The 26,082-nt window shown below is 24.5% G+C and overlaps 2 protein-coding genes across 4 annotated transcripts in view; both read left to right on the forward strand.

Annotated features, from left to right (window-relative positions):
- The first annotated feature begins 2,293 nt into the window (after positions 1-2,293).
- On the forward strand, positions 2,294-11,158 carry LOC145844306 (ATP-sensitive inward rectifier potassium channel 15-like). The gene is made up of 8 exons (XM_082951702.1): positions 2,294-2,601; positions 5,013-5,283; positions 7,303-7,495; positions 8,086-8,171; positions 8,535-8,669; positions 9,143-9,284; positions 9,924-10,059; positions 10,293-11,158. The coding sequence occupies exons 1-8, from the start codon at positions 2,341-2,343 to the stop codon at positions 10,425-10,427; spliced, it is 1,359 nt and encodes a 452-aa protein (XP_082807828.1). The 5' UTR covers positions 2,294-2,340; the 3' UTR covers positions 10,428-11,158.
- A 5,439-nt stretch (positions 11,159-16,597) lies between these two features.
- LOC145844275 (transducin-like enhancer protein 4) overlaps positions 16,598-26,082 on the forward strand; it is a 58,801-nt gene continuing 49,316 nt past the window's right edge. For all 3 annotated transcript variants that reach the window (XM_082951694.1, XM_082951836.1, XM_082951763.1), the window contains exons 1-7: positions 16,598-16,671; positions 20,461-20,564; positions 21,087-21,150; positions 21,680-21,724; positions 23,584-23,646; positions 24,223-24,297; positions 24,568-24,904. In XM_082951694.1, the coding sequence (XP_082807820.1) occupies positions 16,648-16,671; positions 20,461-20,564; positions 21,087-21,150; positions 21,680-21,724; positions 23,584-23,646; positions 24,223-24,297; positions 24,568-24,904 (712 nt within the window). In that variant the 5' untranslated portion in view covers positions 16,598-16,647. The remainder of the gene's footprint in view (positions 16,672-20,460; positions 20,565-21,086; positions 21,151-21,679; positions 21,725-23,583; positions 23,647-24,222; positions 24,298-24,567; positions 24,905-26,082) is intronic.

Here is a 26,082-nt window from a genome sequence, read left to right on the forward strand (position 1 = left end):
TAAAAGTATATAATATATATATATAAATAGTAAAATTAGTTGATACGTGACAAAATTTATAAGAAAAGTTTTGTAATGCACAATTTTACAACGTCTTGTAGACAGAGGTAAACAAGTTTTTTTTTGTGAAAAAAAGAATTTTGTTTGTTTATGTGTGTTTGCCAACTTGTAAATTTTTAACATCCAATTTCAATATTGCTTGTCATTTATTTTTTATGTTTAGTCATTTACAATATGTTGAAAACTTTTTATGTAATCAGATGTTTTTTATTGGGGTCAAAGTTCTACTTTAGTAGAAAAACAAAAGCTTGTTATTAGTGAGTAATAAAAGTAATAAAAGAGAGTTTATTAGTCTGAACCGCTTATATTTGTTAAGCCAAGTAAAACCCAACACTTAACTTAAATTCTTCAAATAGTTAATTCAGCAGTTTTTTGTTTTTCTTCTAGTAGAATTTTTTTACTTTTTGCTTTTATTGCTGAATTCATAACACTCAAGCTTTTATAACATTTTTTTTCATGTTTCATATATCTCAAGTGACACTTAACTCATAAAAATTTACGTTACCACTTGAGATTTCACATGTAAAGCTGTTTAAACTATAAACTATAAAGTTCAGCTGTGTGTTTGATTTTTTAAACATTTTTTGTGCAACTTAGTGACAGTTTAGTATTATTATTTGCATGTTTTTATTCACTTAGAAGTTAACTGGTTTAATTTATTTATTTTCATTTAGTTAGTAACTTAATTTAAGTTTAAAACAGTATTTTGTAGCGAATAAGATATGCTATATAGTTAGACTTGAGTTTATAACACTTTGTGTGCTAGATTTATGCCAATTATATGCTTCTTTAACTTAATGAAAAATTAAAAGATTCCCTAAGGCTAAAAAGCAGCTTAATTTCAAAGCAACTAAATACTTGAAATATTTTACTATATACTCTAGTACGAGTTGTTGTTTTTCGTGCAAAGTTACTCATGCATAACGAGAAGTTGCATCGGCCTATAACATTTTGCAATTAGTTCATTTAAAGTATGCAGAGTAGTAAGAATTTGAAACTGAAAATAGCGTTAAAATGTTTTTTTATTAGGAGCTTGTTAAATTATGAGAGTAAAGTAAAAGTATGAATCATGTATTAACTATTTGTAATAGTTTGCTTAAAACTTTGCTTGCATTAACTTTTTGTTTGTTTTAAAAGTTTGTCTTGCATAAATAAGTAGTTCGACAGGTTTTATACAGTAATTATCAACTTTTTTTAAATTTTACTAACATTTTTATTACAATCTTAAAATACTCAAATTAATTTTTTACTTTTGTTATATTTTAGAAAGTTTATTAAACATTTTCTTTGGTAAGTTTACAAGTTTTATGTAAACTTTGTTTTGTTTCATAAACTAAAATCAACAATTAGTTAATAGGTTTAAAATAGATTTTTCAAGACTTTTTAGTCATTTTTGTGCAAAAAAAAATCAGATTACATAATTTAGCACTGACTACTAGAACTTTTAGTTAATACTTATATGCTAAAATTAATTTTGGTTAGTTTATAGCAATTATTAATAACTAACTTACACATTCTCTTTATAGTAATTCTTTTATAATGAACGTATTGTCACATAAGTACTATTAGACAATAAAAATAATTAAACTAACTAAGCTATTTATTATCTAAATTTAGTTGGTTTAAGAACCAGCTTAATTTAAATTCAAAGACCATGTTTAATTGTATACTAAAACTTTTTAAATACTTAAACAATCATACTTAATAGTCTTGTGCTTAAATTTTTTGTTAAAATTAACTTCCTTTAAAGCTTAATTAATCTAAATAGTACTAGTTTTAGTTATTTTAATCATTTTTTTTTTATCTCATGTGTTCAGATTTTTTCTTATAGTAAAGATCAGCTGATTTTAGAAATATGAACAAATGAATTACTATATTTTTGTATGAAGGTTTCATTGTTTTACATATTAAAAGTTGTATTTTTAAACGTTTTGAACCTAAACTATTGTTTTCTCAAACACAAGGAAATAACTTTTCTCTTACAACTTTTAAGAACAAAAAGTATTTAATCATAAGTTTCTAATCATCATTAAAACTATAAGTTTGAAAACAGTTGATAAATTTTTTGTACAAGTTGAACTACTAAAGCTTTTTTATTAGTTTAATTTATTTGAGTACAACAGTTATAAACTAACTTTTCATAGGCATAACAGATAGAGGTAGTTTTATGTAAGTTTTGTGTTTTTTAAATTTCAAAGTAATATAAAAACTATTATTAATTTTACAGGTTTTAATTTTAACTCCTATGTTGTTTTATTTTGCACAACAGATTTGGATAAAATGGAAAATAATGAGAATAGTGTGAAAAATGTGAACTCTGACAAAAGTGTGAACTTTGATAAAAGTGTGAACACTAGCAAAAGTGTGAAATTTGGAAGCAAGGAGTTCACTATTGAAAAAAGTGAAGCTTACAATGAAAATGTTTCTAAACATCAAGATGATATTGATGAAAATGGTGTGAAATATCTGGATATGGATGTGGAATACAACCATGGCAGACTGATTGAAAAAAGTACTGGCAATTGCAACTTCAGAATTAAGGTTAGATTATTTTTTATTTATTTCAGAACTATTGTTAAAGTTTAGCAACATCAACTCTTGTAAGCTGTATTTAGTACTAAAGTTTTGCTGACTAAATGTTATCAAACGAACTGGTTTTTTGTTTCTAAGCAAAGATTTTTCAACACAAACATTTTTGTTAGATTAAACATGCTTTTATGTACTAAGCAATTTATTTCATGTTAATCAAATTGTTTGCAAAGTAATATTTAATGACAAACAACTTATATTTTATTTTAAAATATGTTTTTTCTTAGTTAAACCAACTGTTATACACCAATTTATACTTTTTGTGAATGGCAAAGTTTAAAATTATACTAACAATAGTTGTTTCAAGTATCTACTTCAAGTGACTAATAAGTTTCGCGCCCTTTTTACTTGTTGTGCGTTTTTTTCTAGTGTTTTAGCAAAAGCACAAAACTTTATTTCATTATTTTGTACCCACCATAAATCATAAAAAAAATATTAATTTTTTAGTTTATATCTTCGATGTTTCATTAATTGATAAAATTTTACATTAAAAAGCATTACTACTGTATAAAACCAACTTTGTCATCTACTATGTATAGAAACTGGTTGATGGAGCACATAATGACTTTTTAAAAGTAACAAGTTCTGCTTCATGTACCTTAAACAACATTAATCGTCTAAGTGATATTGGTACCTTAAAAAAAAGTAAACATATAACTGCCAGTAATCGTTCTATTGATTACGTATTCACATTTTCAAAGTGATCTCATCTACTAGAACTCTGCATCAGTTTTTTTGCTGTAAGTAAACAACTATAACTGTTTCTTCTGAATTTTACAAAAAAATTAACTACAAAAGTTTTTTTATTTAGCTACAAGTCTTAATATTTCATAAAAAACTTCTTATCATTACTAACAGCTTAATTATAAATAATAATAATTTAATTTTTATTTTAGTATTATTAATTAAAACTTTATATTAATTTTCTGACGAATGTATCTAGAAAAGCTTGTAATTTAGAATACCACAATAACAACAACTATTACGTCATAAAGTTTTTAATTGTTGCACTTTAGTTTAAGTACCAATGAGAATTACTGATGATTTTCAATACAAAAAAATTGTTCAATTGCTTTAGTAATAAACTACTTGAACTTTAGCACTTGTTATTTGGTTTGTTAGTTTATCATTTCGACAATTTTAACTAAAGTTTAATAAAACTTTAATTCAAGGTTGAAATAGTTTAATGAAAATTTATTGATCCTTTTATTTTTTAACTCAACACCTTAGGCTAAAAAACAAATAGAGTATGAGCACACGAATGGATTCAAAAACTTTAGTAAATTTGTAATTTAATAGTATAATTTGTAAATTGCTAGGTGTTTTTGTATCATTAAGTTTATTTTAGCTGTTCAAAATAGTAACAGCAAGAGAGTAAAACATAGCTCTATGACTGAAATGCTCTTTTTCCACATCTGGTTGTTTGACCATAACTAAAATCATCAAGTTTGTTATTTTCTTATAGTTTTATAATGTTTTTTTTCTTCGATAAAGCACTTTAGTAAAACACAGTCACTCTATAGGGTACGGAGAAAAGTAATTTAAATAATTCAAATTAATAACAAACTTTTTAATTCCACTCAAGTGTTTAAAATTTTTTTTAAGATTTTGAATATAGAAAACTACTTTAAAAAAACTTTTTTTGTTCAGGATTGTAACAGTTAATCACAACGCTATAACTGTCCTGGACAAGACATGAAACTGTATCCGTGGTGGACGACTCGATAAACTAGTTGCTTTTCGTACACCTTTAAAACGTATCGTTTTTATTTAATGTTTACAAACTTAAGTCATTAAACTCTACAGGGTATCGAAGAATATTTATTTTTTTAAATTATTATAATCTACAAGGTGTTTAAGTACTATGTTAAATGGTGATACAATAGCATAAGTTATCATATATTAAGTATTAACATTCAATCAAAATAAATTTATCTAAGGAGATTAGTCTACAGAGCACAATTTTCTTGTATTATTTCTCATTATTAATTTATTGTTTTTAAGAAAAACAGTTACAAAGTTTCACCGCAGAATATCAATTAAATTATTTCTCATTTACATTTTTATACCATGAAGTTAAACTAATTTGGTAGGGCACTTAAGGGTTAATATTCTTTAGATTACATTTAGCAAACTTCTACTCATATCAATAGAGTTTAATAATAAATAACTATTAAAACAATTCACAAAGTACATATTAGGTATCTTCTTATAAATTTTCTGCACAGGGCACGGAAGGATTCAAATACTTCAGACTGCAACTAGCCAACTTCTACTCATATCAATATAATTTAATAACGTATATCAATATAATTCACAAAGTACATATTAAGTATTTTATTACCTATAAATTCACTACACAGGGAACTGAAGGATTCAAATACTTCAGATTGCAATTAGCCAACTTCTACTCGTACTGCGTCAACACGGACGGGGGATTCGTGCTGGCATTGAGCTCCATATCCTACGTGGTTCTGTGGTTGCTCTTCGCACTGCCTTACTACTGGTTCGCCATTCATAATGGTGATGACGTGGCACACGCGAATGTGACGTCAGAACACGAGATGTGCGTGGACAACGTGTACGATTACGTCACTGCGTTCCTCTTTGCCATGGAATCAGAAACTACTATTGGTGAGTTGAAAAGTTAGATTATTTTTAAAATATGTATAGATTTTAAAAAGTATTAACTTTATAAATACATTATTATTATAGAATTGTCCCTAATGCTTTCTAAGCTCATAGTATATATTTAATTTTTAAATTGTTAAAGTAATTCTTGCTTTATAGTTTTTAAAGTTAAATACATTTTATTCGTATTTTAATCAGAGTAAAGCACCATTAATTTGTAAAATATTAATATAATAAAAGTTAATTAATCTACTTGCTTTGTTGAGAAGTTTAAAGTATTTGTGAGAAAGTATCACTAATCTCAGGGGCAAACGAGAATTTAATTGTTGTTTTTGATTTGTCAATGTGTTTATATAAATTTGTTGATACCAATTATGTATATAAGTTATAAATCATATCTTCTATATTGTTCTATGAGGTTTTTCTTCTTTAAAATTTATCTTTGAATAATTAAAAAACAATTTTACTCAACTAAAATTAGACTTCTTTATTTTAAAGCTAAGCTATTTTTATGATTTGTTGTATTATTTTTCATTATTGTTTCACACTGTTAAAGTTATATCTTTTTTTAACATTAACATACTTAAACGATACATAAAAATTATTCATAGTTTTGAAATAACAAAGAATAATAACTATTCTAGTGTTTCTCTTCAAATTTATAAAAAACTTTTTTTTTTGTTTGTATTATTTAACTTAAAGTTTTTTTAGATTCGAAAACGCCAAAAACACAATAAATGCTCTAATAAACAGTTTTTCATTTGTTTAAGTTTTTGTAGGTATTGATTTTTCAAAATTTATCTAACATGTTCTTTTAAATTATATAACAAAAAAAGTTACACAAAATGTATATGTCAAAATAAAAACTTTATTTTTACAAGCAGAATTTCGTATACATTTATTAAACTCAATCATTAAGTAATAATTTTCTTGAAAAAAAAAAACAGTTTTTGAAAATATTTTAATGTGTATACTATTTAAACCCGGATACTTTCCAAAAAATTGTTCAAACATAAAAAACATTTAATTAATAACCATCTGTTTAAACAATTGCGAAAAACAAATAAAGTGGTTATGCTTGTAAACAGGCACGATTATTTGACGTATTTTTTAATTAAACTTTGTACTAAAGTTTGATAAAACATAATATGTGTTAAGAGAGAAAATAATTTGAGTTTATTATGACGCATTTAAAAAATATTTTCTTGATAAAACGAAATGATTTAACAATGTTCTAAGCGTTACTAATTAACAAAAATGTCAATAAGTAAATACAAACAGCTAAACTTTAGACTTAACCTTTTTATAATAAGATTACTGTATTGTTGGATGGTTTTACAGTTTTTAATCTTCTTTTATACTACAACAAAAAAGTTTGTGTACTTTTTATAATAAGTTAACAGCATGAATTAAAAACTGCAAACATTCATAATGGTTTTCATAAATCTAAAGCCTTTTTGTAAAATTATTCAATTTCAAATTTCCTTGTCGTATAACTTTTCTAATAAACATATAATCAATAATCTAGCAAATAGAAGACACATTTTTTACAACAAACTAAAATTTTTAACGACAAGTCTGTTATACATTTAAATCAAAGTTTTTGTAGTGCTTATTACTTTACAATTGTTTCATGTTTTTGCAATGGTCACACAAAAATAAACTATTAAAACAAGTATGATTATTTCAGAAGTATTTCAGACTTTTAACAGTTATTAGAAATCGGAGTTTCCGAAACTTTGTTTATTAATTGTCCACTCGGCAAAATAATTATAAATAATTGCCCCCTCCCCCCCCTAAAGTTGTAATTTTTCAACATACTCTATGGCCCAATTATTATTCATTACCTCTATTGATAGTCAAAACAGCCATTTTTTGGAAACGCTGGTCTAAATAGTCTATAAACATATTTATTTTGCTAATTTTCAACAGTGTACGGGATTAGATTCATGTTAACATGCTGTTGTATATTTAATATACTATAAATAAACATAATTATTATTATTATTAACATTTATACAGGATATGGGTCACGTGGTATAACTACGTCATGCAAACACGCAGTTGTTTATTTAACGCTTCAGTGCGTCATATCGATATTGTTCGGGACACTAGTGGTCGCTGTTGTCAGTCAGAGAATTGCCAGGCCTGACCGGAGAAAGAACACTCTGAGGTTCACCAAGAACGCAGTCATCTGTGACAGAAACGGATACAAGTTTGTTTTTATTTAGTATAATTTTCTATTTAACAAGTTGAAACTCACTAAGAATTCTAATAATTTTTATAGAGTAAGGTATAAGTTTGTTTACATTTGTTCTACTGTACTACTAGAGGAGAAATGTTATATTTATCCTTTCAAGACTTTATAAAGCAAACTAAGTTTCGGTCAAAGACCTCGTCAGTGCTTAGATAAAACTTTTTCAAATTTAATTCTATTTGACTAAGGCTTGTTATTTACACCTTTGTGTCGTTGACCGAAACTTAGTTTGCATAATAAAGTCTTGAAAGGATAAATGCATAATTTCTCCTCTAGTAGTTGAGATCTCTTTATTTTTTAAAAATCAAAATATATGACATAATTTTGCTTACTTTAATTTTTTTAATCAAACTGTTTTATTTCATTAAACAAGTTAATATCTATTACAAATGTTATTTTTGTTATAGAAATGTAAGTTTCTATCTTTTTTTTTTGTTATCTTAATCATTTTAAAATTAAGCTTGATTTATAGTAGTCTAAGCTCTATCTAACACTTATAAATTTACGGACTAAATAAAACCAGATTTATTAAAACATTTTGTTTTCAGATGTCTGATATTCAGGGTAGCAAACTTAAGAAGAAGTCTGCTAATTTCAACATCAATAAACGCAAAAATTGTTTCCATGAAAAAAGGTATTTTTTTATAAATAACTATAAAGAGCTATAAAGATGACCATTCATATTGGGCTAAATATAGAACTATAGTTTTTACTTTTATTACTCTCATTTATATTAACAAATATTAACTTTTTATCTGTATTAACAACAGTGAAGTCTGACTATAGAAAAACTGTTTTAAAAATATATATGAAGTTTGAAAAAGAAATAGTTCAGAATCATAGTTAAAAGTTTTCTTTAGTTCATTGTTGTGTATACAGCAGTTAGTGCGAATAACTAATAAAGTTTATTCTAACTTTTAACAACAGTAAACTTTCATTATACAAAAACTTTTCGTTTTATTAACAAGTACTAACTTTATCTTTGTATTAACCACAGTAAAATGTGATTACACAAAAACTGTTCGTTTGGAATTGCAAGAAACAAAGTTTGAAATTGAAAATAAAAAAGATTTATTATTCACTCAACCAGTGGATTATTATCATATCATTGATGAAAGAAGCCCATTATACCGTTAGTTTTTTATTATTTTGTATATACTATTTATAAAATTTGTACTGTTGCTTAAAAACAAGAAAATAAAAAAATAATTAAACACTATTCTAAAGTTATATTGAAATTAAGTTTATAAATACTAGTGAATTTACAAATACTTTTTTTTTTTGTAGTTTTTATGTAGTTTTTGACTGTCACTTAAAGCGTAGCAAAACAAACTAACAGATATTTTTTGACGAATTAAATACAAACTAATTTAACTAAGAATAACTTAATTTAAACACTTCAGTCTAAAATTTATTACTATTATGTCTAAGCTTGATTAAATGTAAAAACTTGAATAAAATTATTTTAACAAACATACAATGTTTCAAAAGATGTAATAAAGTAATAAAACGAGTTTTAGTGAGATAAGTTCTTTTTAAATAAATCCAACAATTCAGTTTCATAATCACAAAAACTAAGTTCATTCAAACATCTTATTCTAACAGATGTAGAACCTTACTACTTCAGTAAGAGATCGGACGATTACTTTGAAGTGATAATTTCATTTTGTGGAACTATGGAGTCTACTGGGGGATTACTCCAAGTTGAAACTTCTTATCTAAATACTGAAATACTGTACGGAAAAAGGTAAGATAAATCATACTAATTGATTATTTATACAAAAATAGATATATCATATATAAAAAGGTTGTTGTTATAAAGTCACTATGATAAATACAGTTATTCTTTATAAATTTATTTCACTATTATTTTAATTGAATTCTTGTTAGTTTACGTCTCATAGTCAAGAGAAGTATTATAAAATGCATAATCTTTATTTTTCGAAACATTATTTTTTCTCAAGGATTTAATAAACCTTTTGTAAACAATAACAACTTAACTTATAAGTTTAAATATTTATAATATAAGTAGATTAGTGCGTTATATTAATGCAAGTATTACTAGCCGTTGAATTCGTAGAAAAAATTTTGAGAGAAAATGCATAATATCGTCATAATTTCCTGTAAAACTTTTAATTGCTAACATGCAATTAGTTTAATAATTAGAAGTAAAATTACTACTAGCTGATTTATGGAGATAAAACTTTTGGTTGAGTTTTAAACATAAAAACTGTAAAATTAACAAAGTAGCAAGGCAACAATGGTTTAATGACGTTAATCTCAGTATTTTACTTGATATAAATTCAACTTAAAACAAGTAATGTTTAAAGACAAGAAAAGGGTAAGAAGCATTATTGATTTTTTCAATTTTTTATTATTCTTTCAGATTCAAGCAAGTGATTTTCAAAGATGAGAAGAAAGGAAGATACATAGTTGATTACGAAGATTATGACGCAACAATGTTTGAAAATCCTGAGGACCAAAAGCAAAACAATCTGCATATAGAAGAAAATATCAATACGGTTAGTAAATTATAACATTAAGTTTTTTCTTTACAATATAACCTTTTTAATCTTTAATTGTTTAGTAAAACCAAATTACCATATTTATCAAATATTCATTTTATAAATAAAAGCATAACTATTTAGTATACAAAAAAGTTGATTCATACTATGTTAATTTACAGAAAGTAAATAACAACCCTATATCATTAAAACTAATAAAAGTTTTATCCTTTACACTAACATTCCAACAGGTAACCACGGTTATTGATATGGACGCTGATATTTTGGAACCTGTAAGGAAAAAGACAAGATCCAGGAAACTTTCCGAGTCGGTGACAGTTCATTTTAAGAAGGGTACCACTGAAAAATCCAATTCTAATGTGTAAACTGTTTCTACTCTAGAGAGATACTTATAACAAAAAAAATTCGAGTTCCGTTGAGATGTTTGCATTATATGAAGCTCATTAATGTTGGTAACTAATGTGGCTTATAACGCGAAATGACTATGGCTTAATTGATGCCTTAGTGTGGTACTTTTTTTGTTTTTAAATGTGATTTTAATGTATAATAAGAAACCTGTAACTAATGTGCCTTGTATTGTACTTAAAAGTACAATAAAGATCAAAGTTGGTAATTACTGTGGCTTAAGAATTGGCAATGGTTGAAACGGTGCCTTAGCTTAATATTTTTAATTTTTGGGCTTTGTATAAGTTTAAGGATATTTTTTGGCGTTCAAAATTATTTCAAATCTACATTAGAGCACTTTATCGTACATATTTCTTGATAAAAAAGTGCCTCGTTTAAAAATAAAATACGCCAAAGTTTTAGTTTTAGTTTGGTAGCAACTTATTAAATCATACTGCTTTCTTTAAATGCTTTTAAGTGTATATATTTGAAGTTCCGACAAAAATTAAGAGCTTTTATACAAATTTAACATAAAAAAAATTTTTGCAATACTTTTAGGGATATATTCCTTTTTATATTGTTTTTCTATTAGTTTTACCTTAATCAACGGAAAAATTAACTAAATAAAAACTAATTTTGTTACAAATAAATCATTACAGTTTACGGACTTTAGACACTTTTGAACATAATTTACCTCTTTTTATATACAATTGTTAGCTTAATTCAATTATTTCAACGTTTAGTTTGTTAGGATTAATTTTTTTTTATATCTTTGAAGTTTATTTTGTTTTAAATTGTTTTAATTTCAAAAAAAGCATTCCTAATCGTCTATAAACTTGTATAGTAATTTATTGTGTACTGTTTTATTTAAAGGAAACAAAGATAGTTTTTATATAGTTATAACATATATAGCTTAAAAGAAACTAGTTAAAGTTATAGATTACTTTTAAACTAATTTTGAAAAGTAAAACTTTGTTTTTGTTTTGTAAACATAAAGCTTACAAACAGTTGCAAAGTAAAGCTTTTAAAAGCATTAAGTATAGTTTTAATAAACTATTACAAAGTAAAACATTGATAAAACAGCTCTTACGGGAAAATTAAAACAAGAGTAGAGTTTTTGTAAAGTCAATATGAATATTTATTATATTTTTTTATTGTCTATTATATTGTTGTTAAAAGACTCTCTTTCTTCATTTATATAGAACTAACTTCATCAAAAGTAAACTTTTGTTGATAACAAAAGTTAAAATAAAACTTTTATAGGGTGAAAAAGGTCGTTAAACCATGGTAGTGAAAAATAATATCTTTTAAGTTAGTTTCGTTAAAGTTGACATAAAGGCGTGAAACAAGAAAACTAATTTTTTTTATATTTAGCCAATATAGTTTTAAGCTTAAATTAAAGCATATATTTAATTTAGAATATTTAGTGCAGAACCTATTAAACATATATAGTTTGTATTTTTCAATGAGATTCCAACTTTAAAAATTCGTGAAACTAGCAAATATTACGAATCACAAACTAACTAGTATCCATTTTCTAACAATGAAAACACAAATAAATAAAGATGAGCAAATTAAATATTTTATTTACTACCACGTTTCGATGGAAAAAAGTTGTGACCTTTTCAAGTATAATAAACTGTTAAAGTAAACTGCAAAAAATTCAAGTAGATTGCTCATAACGATTGCTTATCTATAATGTTGTTTTAAAATGATATCTAAACAAAAAACTAAAATGTTACAGATTCAAAAATCAACTTATCAGTGTATAGTTAGGTAAAATTTATTGAACAAAAATATCACAATAAGTGTCAAATATTTGATGGTCCATATCATTAATATAAAACTAATAAAAAACACTATAAAAATTTAATAAGAGTAGTTAACAATTATAAATAGTGCTGCGTTAGAAAAAAATAAACATATAAACTGATGAAAACCAATAGGTTGTCCTTTTTATACGTTTTATTAGTACTTAAAGTTTTGAAATAGTAAAAACAATAGTAATAGTTTAAAAATTATTTTGCTTTAATATGTTATTACTTATCCGTACGAAAACTTTTTAGGCTAAATTAAATAAACAAACTAATAGTAGCAAGATTTTGTGCTAAAAACAGCTTTTTAAGTCCAAAAGTTGTCCTTCTCTGATGTTTATAGCTTCCTTATAATCCGTTATAGCTATTTCTAGTACATTGTCTATGTAATAAGTAAAAGGTCTTATTTGTTTTTACAAATTAAAATCGCAGTTTGTTCTAGTTAAGTAAGTATTGTATTTTTTTTTAAGTAAAACTAAGACTTAACCATCCTGCTTAAGATTTTGCATATTTTTAAATCATAACTTTTTTTTTAGAATTCATCAATAAGTGTTTAGGAAATCTAGTAATTTTAATTTTTAAAACTTTTACAAAACAAAAAGTTATAGTTTGAACTAAATGATACTCTTGAAAAATAATTAACTGTCTAGAAAACTTAGTAAAAACAGATTAAAATAATAAAATAGCAAAACTCTCAGTAACTTTATAAGTATTTTTATTGAACAGAAAGTTTTGAAGAACGCGTCTCTTTGAAAAAAACCTACTTGTGAAATATATTTAAATAGTAAAACACAACAGCAGTAAATTTATTATAATTAATTTTAAATTTTTCTATTTGAATATTATTAAATGTGATAGACAATTTACAAGACAACAAAGTTTTTTCTATAAAAGATTTTGATAAAACAATTTTCAAAATGGTTTAATTATCTTCTAGATTGTAAAAGCATTAATTTGTTCTAATATAACTAAGTGTTTATGAAATTAATTGAAAATAAGTTAATAAGTTTTTTAGTTATTCATCCATATTTTAATTCATTTTTTCTTTTTTCTTCATAATTAATGTCTTACTTAATGATCTCATTAGCATAAAATAACACATCTAGAAATTTAGTCGTCATTTAGTTCAGAGATAGTATCAGTAAAGATAAATTTTTGGCTTAATCTAAAAATAAAAACAAACTTAAAGTTTGTAACAAGTATTAAATTTTTTTTAAATAATAAATACTCGTTAAATATTCAAATACTTTTAGTAGATATTATCTGATTAGCTAGTCCTGGACAAAACGTAAAAAGGTATCAAAGTAGTGTGCGGCTCAATAGCTGAAAGATTCTTCGCGCACCAAAAATTTTTGTCGTCAATAAACTATACTACTATTATTTGATGGTTGTTGTTTTAAAAAATAAGCTGTCCGTTAGAGACAAGAATTGAATGCTAAAAAACTAAACTTTTAATATTTGTTAAATTTGTGGATACTAGATATCAAGTAATGGTAAAAATACCAAAACACCAACAAGTTAAAAGTTTAAACCAGGACTAAAAAACTGTAGACAACTATAAATAGATAGAAAAAAACTTTTAGATAAAATTTTAAAATTAAAGTCTTTGTAATAAAGTAGTTAAACTCAACTAATTGTCACTAAAAGAAACTTATTGGCTTTAGTACTAATATTATCAAATCAATTTTAAAAAATAAATATAATAAAGTAATAGAAATCAAATGCAAATTTAAAAAAAGTTTAGAAATGTCGTTAATTAACATAGTGTTTTGAAGAAATCGCCAATACAAATAAGATACTGTAAGAAATATCTCTAGTGGTCGAAAAATTTAAATGACATTGCCTTTTTTTGCAAACTATAAAAATCAAAACTTTAAAAACTAAATTGATAAAATATTAGAATGAAAAAATAACACTAAAACATTTACATAAACCTGATTTTATATAATCCAACTTTTAATTGATATAAATTCAAAACGAACAAAAGTTTAATGTACATAAATTTAGTTTTCAATAAATGATAACTCCATTATGTTAAGAAAAACTGCAAATATGTGTTTCAAAAAAAGTGCATAATCTTATTTTGTTTATGTATACTAGCAAATTCAACTGAAGATTTCGTACAACTTATATAAAATTTTACTCCTCAAGCTCTCAAAATTTAAAAATTTATTATGAAACTGTCAAGAAATTAGTTTTAAATCTCGTAATAGTTATTTCTAAGTAGCGCATTGCACATAAATTAAAATTCTTTATAAAAATTAAAAATGCTTTAAAATGTTGTTGCGGCTTTTGGCTGTTTACTTTTACTTTTTGATTCAAATTTTAAAATTTTAGCAAGAAAGCGCAATTCTAAAACATTAGACAAAGTTTTGATAACGCTCCTGCTTTAGATATTTAATAAAAGTCGTTTACTTGTATTCAAAAATTAAAAATTCTCAACCTTTACGATATATATTAAGCCGTTCTATAAAAATTGCCGTACTAACGGTACATTATAAGTTTTTCAAACTTAAAAACTTTTGTTTGCATACAATTAAGAAATAACAGTCAAAAGTAATTCATATTAAAAATGTAAGCTTAGTTTTAATGTTTATACAAAAGTTACTGGATAAGACGTTTAAATATATCTGTGCTGTGCGATTCAATAACTGAATGGTTTTTCGTGCACCAGGTCGTAGGACTTAGTGCTTAAAGCGTCGTTTTTTGTCGTTAAAAAACTATAATAATTACAATAACACAAAAACAATATACAGCAACAAATATAAATTGTAAATTGTTTAAAACATTTTCAATTACCTGAATTTCGATTTAATAACATTGTAAATATACACCTAAAAAATTATTTTGAGACAAAAGTAAAACATTTATAAAAACTGTTTTAAGTTTTCATCGTTTCTTTTATAGTCCAATTTTTTTTTTACTTTTTTAAATATTGTAAAAACAAATAAATTTATGTGTTTTTTGTTATAGTCTATTAAACTTCATTTCAAAAAAATATTTGAAAATCTTACATCTTTTAACAATTAGAACTATATTTTTGTTCAAAATTTTCTACAGTAATATAAGTTTTTTGAATAAAAATATTTTAGCTACTTCCAAAAAGTTAAATAGTAAAGCCTTAACAAAATTAATCAAAGGAAAATTACGAAATACTTTAGAGTAATATTTTTTTTTCTTTTTATTAACTTAAACAATATCTTAAGACTAAACGAATTGGCGAGCAATCTCGTTAAAATTTTAAATTGGCGCTGAAAAGACTTGTTGTTTTTTAACCGCTGCACAAAGTGCGAAACGTCTTCTACTTTTCAAACTTAATGAGCTATGAAATGCTAAATGTAGTAATTAGTTTCAAACATAAGCAAATATTGAACTATGACAATTGCATGAGCAAAATGTAAATTGGTGCCAATATTTATTTCACAATGTTTGTTTAAAGCTTTCATTTATCATTAAACAAATGTTAAAAATACAGTAAAAGAAAATATTGATTTAGTTCAAGCTAGCAGATATTTTTTCACATTATTTTACTGCTTGGAGCTGTTTTATTTGAAAAGTTGTTTAAAGCTGTTTTGTTTTGATCAGTGTTTTAAAGGTTAATGTTTGTTTATGTGTTTTCTGTAAACATTACACAATGTACCATATTGTTTATTGTTTTGTTTGGTGAAATGATAGCTTTATATGTTTCCATTAAAATGTTTGCATTATCTTTAAAATAAACATTAAAAATGTCATGATTTGTTTTGTTAACAATTTCTTTGTAGTTTATTTGAAATTTAGTTCACAGTTATGAGTTTAAAAATTAGGATTTTTACAATATAGTAAAATTGAAAACACTGTAAATAATAATATCACTTTACCTTCTTTTATTAGTAACTATTATAATTAAAGTATGTTTGTTAGTTTAAAATTAGCAAAAGAGTTTTAAAAACTTTAACATGTTTTTGTTTGTAATGTTTTTTGAAATTTATTAATAAAGCTTGGTTCAGATTTATAAAGTTAGATTTATTTTATTTGTTTATTAAATTTCTACAAAAATAGATATTTTTTATTAAAGTTTTTGTTTAGTCACCAAACAAAAATAAAATATTAGTGAATTTTTTACTAAAATACTAAAAAGAAAAATGTGTTTAAAACATTTTTTACATGGAATTCAATTTTAAACATTTGTTTTTTAGAATTAGTATTCAGTTTGAGTTTTTTAGGTGAAAAATTTAAATTTTTAAGAATTAAATATGCATAAAATTTATAACCCTTTATCTACCATTAGCAAAATGAATACAAAACAAGTAAACAAGTATATTTTAAGAATGAATAACTTAATTTTTTTAACACAGATATTATTAAGTAAATGAAAATAATTTCATCATCTTAAAAATCTTCAACAATGTTTCCAAATCCTAGGCCACCAGTGAGTTTATACGGTTTATTTTATCATATATTGTAATGTTTTAAGTTTTTACATTTTATCTCAATAAATATAAATACAAAAAAATATAAGTATTGGTGGATACTTTATGCCTGATTAACCTTTTTTCATTGATTAGTGTGTACATTTACAAATTAAAAATAAGTTTCTTCATCTTAAAATAATAACTATTTTAATATATGCAGTTTGCCATTTCATAAGATAATGAAATATAAAGTAACTTAAGAGATCATTAATAAAAGTTGAGTCCAATGAGTTTTCACAAAAGACAAAAATTAAGGGCATAGAGTGGGAGGTCAGACATTTTTTTTTATTCAAAATAACATTGGATCTTATATTAAAGTTTGAAGTACAAACTATAAGCCAGTTTTTATAGAATTTTTCTTTATTTAACTTTTGAGATATTGTAATTTTTATAAAACGTTTCTGATACAAACGTATGAACTACAATTTTTTGGGGTCAATTTTCTTGGAAATTTAGAAATCACTAAAAATCTATCTTCTCACTCATTTTTGACATTTTAGACCTCAAACTTTCATAAAACATTTCTTTAAGAGTTTAAAAGACTTTGAATGTTGTGACTTTATAAATATTAAAAAATAAAAATTTTAGACAAAAAAACAAAAAAAAGTAGGTGGTTTACTTTTTAATAAATTTTTTTTTTAAAGTTTTTACATTTTATATCAATGAAATATGAATACAAAATAGTATATATATTGGTGGATACTTAATGCCTGAATAATCTTTTTCATGGTAGCTGTGTACATTTAATAAATTAGAAATAAAGTTTCTTAATTGTAAAAATTATAACTATATTAATATATGCTTTTTGCCATTTCATAAAATAATGAAGTATAAAGTATATTTAGAGATCATTAATAAAAGTTAAAGAGTCCAATAAGTTTTCATAAAAGACCCAAAATTAGGGCATTGGGGGAGTTTGACATTTTTTTTACTAAAAATGACATTGGATCTTTTATGAAGTACAAACTATAAACGAGTTTTTATAAAAATAAATATTATTTGATTTATGAGATATTGTAATATTTATAAAAAGTTTTCGGTACAAACGTATGTACCACACATTTTTTGGGGTCAATTTTCTTGGAAATTTAGAAATCACAAAAATCTATCTTCTCAATCATTTTTGAACTAGAGACCACATACTTTCAGGAAACGTTCCTTTTAAAGTTTAAAAGACTTTGAATGTTGTGATTTTAAATAAAAAAGGTAAGGTGGTATATTTTTTAATAGATTTTTTTTCTTAATTAAAAAAAATCTTGCATTCAATCTTTTAAAAACTTAATAATAGACTTCCTGTAAAAATTTGGTGAAGGTTGCCTAAAAAGTTAAGGATGAGATAGATTTTAAGTGAAAAAGTATTTTTTGTGCCTTCAATTAGGAACCTATTGAAGTCACCAACTTTGATCGCTCATATATCAAAAATTAGTTTTAATTATTTTAAAGGGGTTAAAAATGTCTGACAACTCAGATAAAATTCTATTAAATGAGATCAACTTGTAAAAATTAAGGTGAACCCCCCTATGCCCTTAAAAATGGTTAATTGTAAATATCTTATATCTTACAGGTTAAATTTTTTTGTTATTTTTTCAGTCTAATCTTTACAATGTAATAAATTGTTTATAGGTAAGTAATTAAAAAATGTTCAACTGAATTTTATCAAATAATTTTATATTTTGATGTCATAGATTTTTGTTTTTCAGTTAAAATTATTAATCAAATTAATTTTTTTTTGTAATCAACAATTCTTAAAATATTGAAGTAAGTTATAAAAAAAGGTAGGAGTACACGGATTGAATTTAAATTCAAGAAAACTGATAGTAAAAGAGATTTTTTTATATGTTTGTATCAGAAACTTTTTACAAAACTGGGCTATATCTCAAATATAACTTAAATTTTATTTGTTCTAAAAAATAGTATTTTATAGTAAAGCTATCAATCAAATATAATGATGTAAAAAAGTGGCCCCGTATGACTATAAGATACATTTTCTTCACTTAAGTTATCTATGATAAAATTGAAACTGCTTTTAAGTTGAAAAAAAGTATAATTTAAACTTGACTATCTTTTACTATTAAAGTTTTTTAGACTTTCATTAACTATGAATATTGTAGGGTTTAAATTTTATAATTTTAAACAATAAAGGTTTTGATTAATGAGCTATTATAAAAATGTGTTTGATCTGTTTAATCATAAAATAAAGTCTTATTAGAGTTTTTAGGTATTTATATGAATTATTTTTGTTATTAAATTTTTTGATTAAATAAAGATTTTTGTTCATACTCTTACAGTAAATTCATACATTGCAATAAAAACTATTTGGATAGTTAATACTACTTTCAATGTACAAATAATTAAACTATGTAGTTGGCATGGTAAAGTTTATTTTCAAAAAGAAACAAACTCAGTTACATAACAACTTGACCATATATTTATTGGATTAGCCATTAAACACAAACACACGCACATATGCGTTGAAACATGTTTTATTTAATGTTTGTAAGAAGAACAAACAAGCTGAATTTGTTTACTCATTCTTGTTTGCCCAAAGCTCTTGTTCAAACACCCAAAATGAGTTGAACTTTTTGTTTGCTCTTGCAAAACAAATTAAAAAAAAAAACCAGCAGTGTTTGAGTTGTTGTGTAAACATTTGAGTTTTAACAAGTTTTATCAGTTTTTTTTATTTGAATTTATATATGCCTCTGAGTGTTCTTTGAAAATGCACGTATTCCAATATGAAGAGTTGTTTTAACAAATGCAATGTAACTTTAGATTGTTGTAAAAGTTTTACAGTTAAAAGTGGCCCCTAAGTGCATTTCACTAAATAGTATTACAAAATTTACTTTTCTGTACAATAAAAGTTTTTTTAAAAAAGGTTAAAAATAAATTTTTGTTTGCTTAATCTAAAAAGTGGATTAAAAAGTCAAGAATGTAGTTATATTTTGAAACAAGTATATAGTACTTTATTATTTTTAATTGATAAAAAAATATTTGAATTAAACAAACAGTAAATTTTGCACATCTTTAGAGGTAACAATTTTTATATCAACGCCTACACTGTTTTGTGTAGGTGTTAATATAAGAAGGCCACATAACTTAAAGCTGTATTATGCTTTTTGTTTTTAAACAAATATTTTATAAATTTAATACAAAATAAAGCCTGTTTTGACATTTAAAGTTATATATGAGAATATTAGATTAGTTTTTAAAAACTGTGAACAAACTATTTTAAAACAAAATATGAGTTTTGTAAACATTTTTAAAGTAGTTCTAGTTTGTAATTTTAAATGCCATAATTTAAAAAAGTGTATTACTTAGTATAGAATAATTTTAAGACTTGAAATTTGAAATCAAAGTACAAATTTAAACATTATTTGATATGCTTTTTAGGTCAAATTTTATCAAATATTTTGTTAATATTTAATATAAACCATGAATTACCAAAACTCAATTTAATAAGTGACTCCTTTTTAAAAAATATGAAGTAAATTACTTCATTTATAACCCCAATATATCTGGTGTAAATTTAAAGTTTCCAGTCAACCCCCCAAATAACTAAAAAGCCAAAAAGGGAAAAACTCCGTTTTGTAAACCCAAGCAATTAATATATATCCAATCAATATAAAGCTTAACTTTTTTTTTCAATGTTGCATGTATAAAGATCATAAAGTGTTTTAATTTTTTTAATGTTAATATTGATCACATGGAGTTAAAATTTTGTTTATTTTATTATGTTTTAATTTTCACAGGGTCCCAGTTCAAATGCAGGCTTCAAGTCAGTTGTGGGAAACGTAATTGATTTTTGTGACAGAATAAAAGAAGACTTTAATGTTCTACAAGCACACAATCAGAGGTAAAATATTTAAATAAATTATATTATTCTAAAAAACTTGTCTGCAATAAGATTAGCATAAAAGAATTAGGGATAAAGTATTTATTTAATCTGTTCATAATGTATATGTTGTTAAACCAAGTAGCTCAAGTTAGAGGTGCAATAAAATTGTGTATAAACAAAGTTATGCATTCATTAATTAAACCCATTAACTTTAACTTTAAGCTACTATGTTATAATAGTTTTTCTTATGTTTTCATTTGGTATGGAATATCTTATGTACTTTAAAAAAGAGGGCATCTTGCAAAAGTTTTACATTTTATAAAACATAGTTAACAAAAGTAAAAATAAAGAAACAACAATAATTTATTGCAAAATATGTTTTGACAAGAATTTTTTTATTGTCATTGTCCATCAAAAATTAAACTTGTTTCATTCGGAAATTGTATGCAAAATTTTATTTTACTAAAACTTAATTCAGAATTTAGTTGTAAATTGAAACCTTTAATGCCCAGTTATTTTACCATTAAAACATATATGTAGTTTGGAGCTTGAATGCAAGAAACTGAATAATGAAAAATCAGAGATGCAACGGCAGTATGCAATGGTTGGATTTGTAATTTAATTACTTAATTTAATAAATTGATATTAGATTGTCTAAACCACATAATGAATGTTTTGTTAGTTGTACATCCAACTTGTATTTATACTTAACAAAAACTTGGCTTGTTTGGTAATTCAATAAACCTTTATAGCTTTTGCTGTTCTGGCCCTAATAAAAAACAACTAAATATGAAATGGTGGCTTATGTATTGTGTGATTTAATCAAGATTATATTTAAATTGATTTTCAACCACTAATTATTACTTGCCAAGAACCGTTAATGCTCATTTAATTTAATCTTTGTTTAACAAGTGAATGTTGTATAAGCTGCTTATTATTAAACCGTTTCTATACAAAAATACAAGTTTTATTGTTTTATCCTACATGTAAACTGTTAAAATTTCTACAAAAATAACAGATGTTTTTTGTTAAGTTTTAAGTCGAATAAAATTTTGTTTTGCTTTAAGTTATACATAAGTTAAGTGCAGAACTAAAATGATCTTTTATATTAACAACGTATACATTTTTTGCAGTATTATGAAATGTCTTATGGACTCAACATTGAAATGCACAAACAAGTTAGTGAAAATAAAAAGTTTAAATATTTAATCAGAGTTTAGATAATAAAAATATACTTCAAAGTTTAGTTAGTTTCTGTAAAAAAATAAGCAAATGCTTAAACATAGAAACATTTTGACAGAGTAAAAAATGTTTAGATGTATAAGTGCGCAAATAATATTGTAAAATAAAAAGTATAACTATGAAAAGTGATTAGAACTATAATAAAAACATCAATTAAACTATCCCAAGTAAAGATTTAAACAACTGCCTTTTTATCAAAAATTAAGATAATTTATTTGCATATTTTTGAAAACCTTAAACATTGTTGGTTTTCAGGTTATTAATTATAAACTTAAATTTAATATTGGTTTTAATTTTAATCTTCAAAGTATAAAAAGACCAATCAGCCAAAACAAGTAGAGAATGAACTTTCAAGTTTATTCTATTTCACAGTTTTTGGAATTCTTTCATTAAAATTAATAGCATGTTCATGTCTCTTAAGGTAAAATAACAACATTCAAAGTAACATTTTTCTTTATATCAGCAATTTAAAAGTAATACGTTTGGTGGGGAGTCAGCTTTTGAGTTGAAGTGTTTCCAAATTATAATTAAATTTACAATATGCTTGAACATTACACTTTGCTTCAGAATTTATTTAAGTTGAAATTGAATTATAATTTTTTTGAAAAATCAGCGACGTTTGTGATAAATCAGGTGGAACGTAATATTCCTTCATGTAATGTTTGAAAATATAAAAATGCCTTTGCCATATGCTTTCAAATAATTTCCAGGATATTTAAAAAGAAAAAAAAAACTTGCTAGCTAAATCAAATAAAAGTTTTTAGATGTTTATTTTTACAATTAAATTACTTAAATTTGATATACATTACATAATTAATCTGTATTGAATCTAGAAGTCAATTATTTGAAATTAGATATTTAGTATTATACAAGAAACTATTGATGTGTTTTTGTTTATTGAAATTTATACCTAAGTGAAACTTAATAAACTATAGCCAAACCTGTATTACCTTCCAAAGTTGTTATTATGTGTGAAAAACAATTAAAATATTTAGTTTCAGATATTTGACTTATTTATTTAAGCTTATATACACACAGTATTAAAAACAAAAGTTTGTTAGTTACAGTTAATACAGCAAATTCAATATTTTATGTACATAAAATTAATCCTTTGAAGTGTAAATGTATATGTAAGTAAATATTGTGTTTACCAAATGCCAGGAACTCTTATATAAATTATATAAAGCACAGGATGTACTTTTTGATTATGAATATATTAAAAATAAAGATGATGTTTCAAATATATGGTACAGTAATAAATATACAGGAAATAATTTTTAAATATTAGATGAAAAAATATTACATAGTGTTTATAACACGCTTGGAATTAATGTGAATACAATATGCAGGATATCCTAGTTGTTTCTTTTTCAAAAATGGAAAAGATCCTTTTATCTCAATAATATTTAGTTCGTATTATAACATGTTTGTTAACTAAGAAGTATTTTATTTGTATGGCATTTATTGCATCCTCAATTTACCAATAATACTTATTTTAATAATCTTCTAAATCTATCCACAAATTATAAAAACTAAGTAGATATAAAAATATTCTTTAAACTTGTTTTATAAAGAAAACATATTTAAGTTGTAAATAGTAAAATGGACGAGTTTTTTTACAACTAGTAAAACTGATCTAATTACAAAATGTATTTTTGATAATAGTTTTTATTTCACAGTCTGAAGTAGTAAAAAGATTGAGTCAACTCTGTTCACAAATAATAAAAATAAGCAAATATTAATACACGTTTATAAATATGATAAACTTGTTTTAATAATTGAATTTATTTCACAGTCTGAAGTAGTAAAAAGATTGAGTCAACTCTGTTCACAAATAATTCCACTTCTACCACCTGAAGTTAGTTTACTACAAATATTTTTAATTTTTTAATAATAAAAATTTACTTAACTACATTACTTTGTTAACTATAGAATTTTTGAAATCATGCCCATAGATCTGATATTTTTTTTTATCAACATAACTAATAATAAAGTGTGTGACTTTTATTTATAAATAATATGTTTGATCATATCAGTTCGATCATCAGACCACAAGCCTTTCGGTAGACTGAGACTTGAGTTTTGTTTTTATCATCCGTCAGTCAAAACCGAAAAACCGTCAATCTACAAACAGTTTATCATATTTTACCAAGAGGGTTTGGTCTCAGTCTATCGAAGGCTTGTGGTCTTATGATAAAATTGGTATGATCAAACCCAATTTAACTTGAGCTTGCTTTACGGCATATGAAAGTCCAAGCTTTTGCTTTATAGACTTTCGCTGATATTTTGTTCTGTGTATGAATACAGCTCTACACAGCTTCGTTGAAAAGTGTCATTTAATTTTAACTCTTTCAAGGAAAGTTTTTTAAGGTAAATATATGTTTATAAAAGTGCAAACTGAATAAGATTATAGTTTATATATATATTTTTACAGCAACAACAACAGGCCGGGCCAGCGTTAGAAAGAGCAAAACAAGTTACTACAAACGAATTGAGTCATATTATTGGGGTATTTATTTATTATTTATTAAAACAAGTTACTACAAATTAATTATCACATATTATTGGGATATTTATTTATTTTCTATATATTAAAACAAGTTACTTCAAATGAATTATCTCATATTATTCGGGTATTTATTTTTTACATTACTAGTATTTTTCATTTTTTAATTATTAACACATGCTACTGCTCATGATAACATCAACCAAAAATTATAGAAGGATTACTAGTATAAAATATATTACACTATAAACACTAACTATTAACTCTCCATAGCAACAACTGCACATGCACAATATGATGTCACAGCAACCTCCAACCCAACCTCCCCAGCAACCCCCCTCACATCAGGGAAATCCCCTTCTACAAAATCAACCAATCAACATGCAGCACGCGATAAACGCAGTCATGCACGCTGCAGCTCTTCACAATGGGGGAATACCCAACGTACCTCTGTCACTTCATCACCACGGCAACCACCCCTTGTTCCCGCCCCCTCATCCCCCGTCGCTGCCCCCACCGCAGGTTCAGGTCGGTAACCATGGTAACAACAACGTTGCCAAGCAACCAGTGAGACCAAACACTGCTGATCACACTACTGCACAACAAGCTGGTTTGTTTAATTTATTTGTTTTATTAATTACTAAATAATTTTATGTTAAATGTTCAGAGTATATTAGGTTTTATTTAAGTTTGTATTTAAGTAATTTATTATCACTTTTTAAACTTAACATATTTTATATTTTTTATAACTTTAACACATTATAAATTATTTCAGATATTAGATATATTTTAAAATACTTAGATAACTTTCTATGTTTTATAAGATTTATATTATTTTTAAAACATTGTCGTTAATAAAATAACTTACTTAGGTTTTCATAGAACACATTAAATACCTAATTCATCTGAGGTAATATTTTTTCATTACTCATTATCTGATTTAGACAATTTTATCCAGACATTTTTATCATCTTTTAAAGGTTTCAAATGATTCATTAATTAAGAATGCTTACAGCTGTGAGCTATAAAAAAAAGTGAACACAACTTTTCTATTGATGAAGGTTTTAGGAAAAATGACAAATTAAGTATAAATACTTTTAGCCCAGAGTTATTCATATAAATTGCATAACTATCTTTCAAGTATGACAATTACTGTCACATAATTAACAAATTATTTAATTAGCTGTCAGCTCTTCATGAGATAAAAGTTTTAACTGAACCGCATCTTAAAATCATTAATCTTTCAAGTTTCATAAATGCATCTTGTTTTTATAGACACGTTAATTTACCTGTTTTAAAGTTTCCATTTTGTTAATAAAAACTTTTGGGAACATTAAAAAAATAAAACGTAAAAAAATATTTACAGATATAAGTGTTCTTTTCAAGATAATTTTAAAACTATCTATCAATAAAAACTACAAATTAGTTTAGAACTGATAGTCAACTACAAATTAAAAGTTAAGTGTAATCAAACAAAACATATTTAAAATATTCTTCCAATAAGCTTAAGATGTCAATTAAGTAATATTACCACATAAAGATGGTTAATAGGTTCAACTCCGAATGAGCTGTAACATAACTTATAAAAATAAAACGTCAGATTATTAATTGTTCTAATGAATGCTTGAACACTTTACAAAAAGCAATCATTTAATTAACAAGTTGCAGTAGCTTCTTACCGCTAAAAAAAGTTCGATGTTTTTGTAAATTGTAGATCTCAATAACCCTGAAATGTTACAACTAACTAACACTTAATTGACAAAATACCACAAGTTTTCTGTGGTTTAT

This window comes from Thalia democratica, chromosome 1 (genome assembly GCF_965202585.1).
Source record: "Thalia democratica chromosome 1, ktThaDemo2.hap1.1, whole genome shotgun sequence".
In the NCBI taxonomy this organism is placed as follows: domain Eukaryota; kingdom Metazoa; phylum Chordata; class Thaliacea; order Salpida; family Salpidae; genus Thalia; species Thalia democratica.

Bases quoted from the DNA above. Each gene is read 5' to 3' on its own strand.
- LOC145844306 (XM_082951702.1), top strand. From the start codon at position 2,341: ATGGAAAATAATGAGAATAGTGTGAAAAATGTGAACTCTGACAAAAGT. The intron at 8,172-8,534 runs GTATTTTTTTAT...TATTAACCACAG, and splicing joins AATTGTTTCCATGAAAAAAG to TAAAATGTGATTACACAAAA. The intron at 9,285-9,923 runs GTAAGATAAATC...TTATTCTTTCAG, and splicing joins GAAATACTGTACGGAAAAAG to ATTCAAGCAAGTGATTTTCA.